Genomic DNA, 8,211 nt, shown 5'->3' on the forward strand with positions numbered 1-8,211 from the left:
TACCTGCCAGAGTACCTGTTGTCGAATGCAGCATATTCGGCAATGTCTGATAAAGCTTCAAAAAACGGCATGTTCGTCAGCATGGTGAAGACAAAAGACGGTCTGACAGTGTGTCCTGACAAGAGACGGGCTATCAGGATCGGCAATCAGAACCTGTGCGAGGACAGACGTTTGGCAGACGAAAAAACACGTTTGGACAAACAAGGGGACAAAGTCGGGAAACTTCTAGACAGAGAAATGACGACAGTGGAACATTTTCGTACCAAAGTCCACATTCGTGCAAAAACAGTGCCGATCGTTGGACTACAGTCGGCCTTCGCCAGATCCGATACGGGAAGGACTCGGGAAAGACCGTGTACAACACCACGGAAACAGACAAAATCGCCCACTGAAAATGATGGACCTGTAGGTTGTAATTCAAAAGACGTAAACTCACCCCCGTCGTCCTTACGGAGGGGAGAGGAGGGGGAAGACGAAGACGACGAGACGCGCAGGCTGCAGTTCTTGTCCATCGCCGCGTCCATCAGACGGCCGTCCCTGAGCTGGGAGCAGCGCCTGGGCCGCCGCCAGGAGTACCTGTCACGACACACGGAAAAACTGCGAGCAAAACTGCACACCAAGGAACCCAAGCCATGGAACATTAACTATGGCACGCACGTGCCCATGAAGAAAAAACTCAAGCCGGTCTGTTGGACTATCTAGTATATCTGTGTTACAGTATCATGGGCCACGTAAAAAGGAAACAACTAATTCTCACTTAATTCGCTCCAACGTTCTCAACATCGTTATAGTAACTGCGAAGAAGGTGAATGGGTCTGTGACCACATTCAAAGATGAAAATCTGTTTCCTGTTAATTGTATGTTAAATGAGATTGATCAAAATCCCCACTTGCCAACTCCGACCCACAGATTTAATGCAAGGCGATAAAGTTGTTACAACGTCCAAAAATAAACTGCCTAGTCTTTTTTAGATAACCAACTTTGAGCATTGTCCCGCCATCGGCACATTGTACGGTCGCTATCGATCAAAGTGACCCACGTTAGCAGTAGAGATGTAAGTTTCCAGTGAAGTAGAAACACCACCTCATGATGTACATACGGTAAGTGTAATGATGTTGAAATAAAGTTTCCCATCCTACATTCAATGGTGTATAGATTGATTTTAAGTTACTAATTGTGAAGTTTTGCTGATCTCAGGAATGTGTATCAAACCAATTGCTACTTTATCATTTGTTAGCGTTGTACTATGCCACAGTAGTACTCAGATTTTAGTAAATATTGCCACTCGGCGACCTGTAGTATTTGGACACATGTTTCTGTCTTTTAGAAATCGGCTATGGGAATCTTTCAGGTTTGTTCAGATGTCAAACGCCCAAAAAAAATAGGCTTGCATACAACATACGTAATACCGATAGCTTTAAATACATATAATTGTTATATGAAACCATCTCAGCGATCCCCATAGGCCCTGAAAAAGTCAGTCATTTTACATTTGTAGTAAGAAGCCCCATATTTACTCCAGAGGTGAATAATGGGGTCGTTAAATGTGATCCCGCATGGCAGTGATGACATCTAGTGATGAAAGCAGTTATTGCAGTGGCCAGGTAATTCTCTGCAGTAATGATTTAGATCGATAGGTGACCCTTTTAAGCTGTTATTACCGCTTCTCACATGATACATGTACGTAGTCAAATAGACGGAAGAAAAGTACATCGTTTCGTTGAATCCTTTGCCCGATTATACGTTATAATTGGTAAACTCTACAAATCTATTAGATCTAGAGGGTAATTCTATATCACAATAAGCAATATGAACTAATGAAATGCTTTGTCGAAAATCTTCACCTGTTACTTAGCCTGAAGGCAGTAAAGATTCCCTAAATCATTTTTGGCACTGTACACAATGTATTTGATATGAAGAAATAGCACTTTACTGACTACGTGCACGTGTTTGCTGCATGCGCTCTATTTGGTGCAGCACGTGAGAGTTACGCGCGCACAGGTAAACTGTACAAACAAGTAAACAATAGCCTTTGACCCCCTTCTCCATCGTCGCCGGCCTCACAGCTCAGCCGTTGGTTGATTACGTTGTTGTTCTGGTTGTGCAACCTATCGTGACGAACTCCAGTGACCAAGATGGACGACATGAAGGCTACCTTACAGTCGAGACAAGTTGTAGTGGCTGCCGTGGCCACAGCGGCTGCAGTGGGGGCCGGGATAGCCTACATGAGGTGGCGGAGGCCGCGCCGAGAGTTCGTCCCAGTCGGCCGTGTCTCCAAAATCTACGTCCACCCGGTTAAAGCGTGCCGGGGCCTGGAGGTGGGGGAGGCCCAGGTGACCAAACTCGGCGTCCGGTCTGGAGGAGTCCTGGACAGGTACGGACCACCAGGGGAATGGGTGTACGGTATATGGGTAAGATTGGACGCTATCGTCTCGGATATTCATGCTGTGGTCTGTGTGTTATGGACGATACCTTATCTGTGCAGTACACATACCTAATCTATTCAACCGATCGCAAGCGGATATAGCATAAGTATCGTCACAGACCACGCAAAGGCCAGAGCTTCAACCAACTCAAGTCACAGATTATATACTTTAACGTTACAATGGAAAATACCATTCTTCAATTGAATCATTGACGTTATATCTACCTCCGTGTATCACTTCTCAGCTAACCACCTGTATGATTATTGGCCTTTGACCTTCCGGTACACCGGCTGTTTTGTTTTCCAGAGACCTGATCATCCTTGACGAGACGGGCAGGTTTGTGACGGCTCGTACTGAACCCCGTATCGTCCTGATCTCACCGCAGTGTGCTGGCGACGGGCAGGTCCGGCTGGAGGCACCTGGTATGGACCCGTACACTGTACCCAAACCTGACGTCAGCGGGGAAGTCATGGAGATCAGGTGAGGTCCGCCAGGCCACCGTTCTGTTATCAAGAGAACATATTTAAGATTCTCTTGAATGTATAATGTATAAAGAATGTATAAAGACGAAAATGACGAATATGAATGTCTTTTCAAATGGAAATACACAAACTGATCATAACGCACTGTCAATTGTAACATTAGAAAACCGGTTTCTGTTAAATCTGACAAGGCTACTTTATTGTCCCTGTGTAGTATGAAAGACGGCATGATCGGACATGCTCTGGACTGTGGTCCCCTGGCTGGGCTGTGGCTGGACAAGTTCTTTGGAAAACAGGGCTACAGCATGGTCATGGCCAAGCCTGGTGGTCAGAAGAGACACCCCGCCAACAGCAGGAGGTACAAGGACGTGGCCAGAGCTGATGACAAGGTTTGACCCTCAGCGCACTTTCTCTAAACTGATTATTACAGATTGCTGCTGTAGTGGTAAACAAACATCTTTACGAACTATCAAAAATCATTATCAGGTAACCTACATTCAATCTTATTACACAGAAATGTTCTGAACAAAAGTCATGAACCAACTTGCTGCTGTGGTGGTGATTTTCCAGGTGGGATTCCAGGACTACACTCCCTTGAACATGGCATCGGCAACCTCCCTGGAGGACCTGAATAGCCGTCTGCCCAGTCCTGTGGACATGCGCGTCTTCAGACCTAACATAGTGGTGCATGGGAGTAACCCCTACCAGGAGGTGGGTTGGGAACTGGGAGCCATCAAATTATCAATTCTAAGATATATAAGTCTGAATTACTTTGTGTTCGACGATTGTCTTGTTGTGAGAAGGAACCAAAGTAGATACAATGGATGTTTGTGTTTGTGTTTGCAGGACGACTGGAACTACATCCGTATCGGACAGGCGGAGCTGAGGAGAATGCTGCCCTGTAACAGGTGGGTGCTGTTTGTACTGCATGAAGTGACATTCAACAAAGTATTAACTGGCAATGATATGATACATGTACAATGGTAATGATTATTCAACCAAACCATAGACCCATTTTTGATTGTCTGAATTTACAGTCTGCTTTATTCAGGCTCACTATACCTACACATATTCACCTCAATCACCTGCTGTTCTAGGTGTAAAGTTACCATGGTCGATCCTGAGACTGCAGCAAAGGATGAGGAGGAACCATTGAACACACTGAGAAGGTTCGACAGTTGTCATTGATACAGGTCTAACTTAAGTACACAGTGCCTCGTGCTCATACTCCAGTTTTTATTTCAATAGAAATACCTTAGATATACAGTTGAATAGATGTAGTGTCCGGGAATTTGTCCACTGTCGTGGAGACAAACCTAAGTAAAGTAACATGACGATGCTGAGTCAAAAGCAGATTTTTTGAATGTCTGGTACTTGTGGCCTCCCTGTGGGTAAACCTAATGTTTTCATAGTGATGTGTTTCAGGATTTGTTTGTGCCAAGTGACAAAAATTTTGTCTTTGTGGTTTCATTCCCAGCTATCGTCTCCCCAAGGAGGAAATGCACAAGGCGCTGTTTGGACAGAGTCCTCTTTTTGGCGTCACCTTAGGAGTGGAGCATGAAGGAGTCATAAATGTCGGAGATACAATTTATGCCTGTACATAGTGTGTCGCCATCACCAGTCATACAATATGCTTTTTTAAGCTTAAGATTGTCTAAAACACAGCTGAAGAATGGTTACAATGATATCTCACATCAATCTGCATTTGCATTCAAGTTCCTTCTTGGTAACGTTAGTCCAAGTCTATATTTCTTACAGAGAGAGTTTATCTTATATTCTCCCTGCTGCCTAACTCTGTAACCAATAGAGAATGGGATGCCAAACGGCTAACATCAGTGTGCCAAAGGCTAAGGAATGCTTTGGAAGAAAGTTTTTCTTCGTTAAGAAATCACAAGAAAATACATCAATAAACACTTGATCCCTTGAAACTAGACAGTTTATCTCTATAAAGTTACAGCGTGGATGTTCTATGGGTCTTTTACTTCAAGGATTTACTTGGTAATAGTCATTCATTTGAAACAAGTAATCTCATTAGACTGGGACTCTGACTGATCAGCAAGTTTGGTTTCTAACATCAGTCTTAACACCCAACTCTGATTCCCAGACCTTTCCTTTCATTACGTTAAAAGGTAGCCTGAATAAAGGGTTGTTAAGCCGCAATTGATTTATGGACCGATATTTGCTACTTCAGTTATCAACGTTACATACAAGCACACAGTGATATTCTCCACGAAAATATAAGACATCAACCATCAAGTTGGAAAGCTATGATTATGGTTTTGCAGAGGGGATTTAATCAAACGGGGGAGTAGAGATTTCAGGTCCATATCGTTGCTTTTTGATAAGAAGTTCTGTCTTACTGAACTTACTCTTTCGCACCGACACTGAAATGGTTCAGTGCCTTTGACCTTTCATTGACCTTTGACCCATGAAGCGGTATGAGCTTTTTTTAGCCTTGATCACTCCAAGGAGCCTTGATACACTGGCATGCGGACACGTCAAAGACAAATACTCTCGAGTCACCGGGCTTTGTACGCAGTATTTTAACACGTAGAGGACCTCGTCTGGGCAATATGGAAGGTCTGAAGACTGCTTTGGAGTCGAGACAAGTAGTTGTTGCTGCTGTGGCCGCGGCAGCGGTCGCCACTGCAGGAGTAGCGTACCTGACGTGGCGGACGTCCCGAAGGCAGTACGTCCCGGTCGGCCATGTCTCCAAAATCTACGTGCACCCGGTAAAGTCGTGCCGGGGTCTGGAGGTGGGGGAGGCCGAGGTGACTAAACAAGGTCTCCGACTGGAGGGGGTTATGGACAGGTAGGGACCGTTCACTAAATGTAGGGACGATCCTATTCTCCAAGCAAATGTTTCGGTCGGGGGCGGGGCTAGTAGTGGCCTCATGATGTGGAAGGAAGACCACTTCTATCCCTGCAAGACCTTTGTTTGACCCCAATCCTGCGTACAGTATCTATTACTAGGGGTCGTATAGACTGTCGTGGTAATAGCCTGATACTTACTACCTACTTAATACCTGCTAAAAACTCATACTAGCGTTTCATACTTCATACAAATGTTTTTAATTCGTTGTATTATTTTCAATATCTCATCCGCACATACCAAAGATGCTAGTGACCCTTTAGAGTCTTGAGTATAGCTTTTGAGAAATGTATTTGATATTGCTTTTATTGTACATTTTCATATACACATATGGACGTTGTTGATTGACATACACTACACACAGTTCCTGATGGTGAATCTTCATCATGTCATCTTACTGTTTCACAAAGTTATCCATGACAGACACTTGTTTCTCCCCTAGACACCTGTTGGTGCTGGATGAGAAGGACCACTTTGTGACCGCGCGGACAGAGCCAAGTATGATCCTCATCACCCCCAGGTGTGTTGGAGATGGACAGGTGAGACTGGAGGCACCTGGTATGGACCCGCTCAACCTGCCCAAACCAAACACAGATGGCAGGGTGATCAACGTCACGTAAGAAATGACATTGTTCTAATGTAAGACATAAGTTTGCATTCTTCAAATTTGTCGGTGATGTCAACTCTTCTTCAGATGTTGAATGTGTAAACTCCTTGGTTACGTTAGGATATGGGACATAGAGGGAGAGGCGCTGGACTGTGGGCCCGAGGCTGCCAACTGGCTGGAGAAGTACTTTGGAAAACCAGGCTTCAAACTGGTCATGTCGGCACCGGGCCTTAAAAAGCGCTGTCCCGTCAACCACACAAGGTATAAGGGTATCGCCACGGATAAAGACAAGGTTGGTTTATGTTAATCGCTTGGATGATACTTACAATGAAAGTCGTTTTTTCTTATAATTTTGTCATTCTATGTTGTGCTTTGGTGCATTTTTAGTGGCCCTCATGATTTCGTAATAACCGTCAAGACTCTGGGGAACTATCATGATGGTTTTGTTTCGGTGCCGTTCCAGGTGGGGTTCCAGGAATATGTAGCCATGCACCTGATGACAGAATCCTCCCTGGACGACCTGAACAGCAGACTGACCAAACCTGTGGCCATGCGCGTTTTCAGACCTAACGTGGTGGTGTCTGGGAGTGACCCACTCCAGGAGGTAGGTGGAGCCAGAGTTCATGTTCTAAGAAACAGGACACCTGAGAGACAAAATGACGTAATATATAGTATTTATCAGGTAGTTGTGACACTGTTTCACGAAAAAGGAAATAATTAGTGCAGATTGTTTAGTCCTACAGTTTGCAATATCTCGCCTTCATGTATGCAGTGACCACTTCAGAATCCCATTGTTTCGTTCCAGGACGGTTGGCAGCACGTTCGCATTGGTAAGGCAGAGTTCCGGAAAATGCATCCCTGCAACAGGTGAGGTATAACGGCATAACAGTACTGCAAACATTTTGCAAACCTTCGCAGAAATGCAAGAAACAGTTGTAGTAAAAATACATAAATAATGTTACATAGATACACCAGTATCAATACATATATAGGATAATCCTGCTGAAGATCCAATTTTAGATCCACTTTTCTCCATTGGATATAATTCTGTCAAACGGATTCAGTTGTATCTTGAATACCAGGCCTAACGTTAACCGCATCTGTCCCTCATTTCCAGGTGCCTCATAACTACCGTCAACCCAGAGACTGGTGTGAAGGAAGGACAGGAACCCCTCTCTACACTTAGAAGGTCCGCAAATCACGAATACTTTTTGGTTGTGTTTGGAAAAATCGCTTTTGTATCCGAAGTTCGACCACTCATCTTTTGGACCAGATGCGTTCCCTTTTGGGGTACTGTAACACGTTCGAACATATTCATATTTTGTATTTTTCGTTCCAGTTATCGTCTTCCTGAGGACGAGAAGCAGAAGAGACTGTTCGGACAAGCCCCGCTGTTAGGCCTCATGTGTGGGGTAGAGCAGGAGGGGTCCATCCACATAGGAGATACCGTGTACGCCTGCGTCTAGGTCTCACACGTATTGATTGTATATGTAGAAATAAATATATCTAAATACATTGATACAAATTTAGGATACACTACCTCACAGTGATTGGCCATTTATACAATAAAGATGACACTCTCTGTTAGCATCACGTTCAACCGTTCTGTTACTACGGGGTGTGATATATAATGATTTTCGACATGTAGACAATTTCTGTCGTTTCTTAAGGCAATTAAAGGAGAATTCACGGCCAAAGCAATCTGCCTCACCAGCACATAACAATACTGAATAAGAATGAAAAGACGATGGTTCAATCTGCAGGTATATTAATTCAACGGACGTGTGGAGCATACTGGTGCTGATAATACGGAGACGGCTAAAC

General features: G+C 44.3%; 2 protein-coding genes across 3 annotated transcripts in view; both read left to right on the forward strand.

Annotated features, from left to right (window-relative positions):
- The first annotated feature begins 1,975 nt into the window (after positions 1-1,975).
- LOC136432873 (mitochondrial amidoxime-reducing component 1-like) lies at positions 1,976-5,070 on the forward strand. Its single transcript, XM_066424455.1, has 7 exons — positions 1,976-2,374; positions 2,733-2,906; positions 3,123-3,297; positions 3,479-3,619; positions 3,755-3,816; positions 4,006-4,077; positions 4,386-5,070. The coding sequence occupies exons 1-7, from the start codon at positions 2,136-2,138 to the stop codon at positions 4,510-4,512; spliced, it is 990 nt and encodes a 329-aa protein (XP_066280552.1). The 5' UTR covers positions 1,976-2,135; the 3' UTR covers positions 4,513-5,070.
- Positions 5,071-5,375: 305 nt separating this feature from the next.
- The window catches only part of LOC136432872 (mitochondrial amidoxime reducing component 2-like), a 35,734-nt gene continuing 32,898 nt past the window's right edge, over positions 5,376-8,211 (forward strand). The window contains exons 1-7 of one of the 2 annotated variants that reach the window (XM_066424452.1): positions 5,376-5,720; positions 6,223-6,396; positions 6,508-6,679; positions 6,851-6,991; positions 7,193-7,254; positions 7,505-7,576; positions 7,727-7,974. In XM_066424452.1, coding sequence (XP_066280549.1) covers positions 5,482-5,720; positions 6,223-6,396; positions 6,508-6,679; positions 6,851-6,991; positions 7,193-7,254; positions 7,505-7,576; positions 7,727-7,853 — 987 coding nt within the window. In that variant the 5' untranslated portion in view covers positions 5,376-5,481 and the 3' untranslated portion in view covers positions 7,854-7,974. Of the gene's footprint in view, positions 5,721-6,222; positions 6,397-6,507; positions 6,680-6,850; positions 6,992-7,192; positions 7,255-7,504; positions 7,577-7,726; positions 7,975-8,211 lie in introns of those variants that run through there. The other variant, XM_066424454.1, reaches the window with a different exon arrangement.

This window comes from Branchiostoma lanceolatum, chromosome 4 (assembly GCF_035083965.1).
Source record: "Branchiostoma lanceolatum isolate klBraLanc5 chromosome 4, klBraLanc5.hap2, whole genome shotgun sequence".
NCBI lineage: Eukaryota > Metazoa > Chordata > Leptocardii > Amphioxiformes > Branchiostomatidae > Branchiostoma > Branchiostoma lanceolatum.

Bases quoted from the DNA above. Each gene is read 5' to 3' on its own strand.
- LOC136432873 (XM_066424455.1), top strand. From the start codon at position 2,136: ATGGACGACATGAAGGCTACCTTACAGTCGAGACAAGTTGTAGTGGCT. The intron at 3,298-3,478 runs GTTTGACCCTCA...GTGATTTTCCAG, and splicing joins TGGCCAGAGCTGATGACAAG to GTGGGATTCCAGGACTACAC. The intron at 3,817-4,005 runs GTGGGTGCTGTT...CTGCTGTTCTAG, and splicing joins AGAATGCTGCCCTGTAACAG to GTGTAAAGTTACCATGGTCG.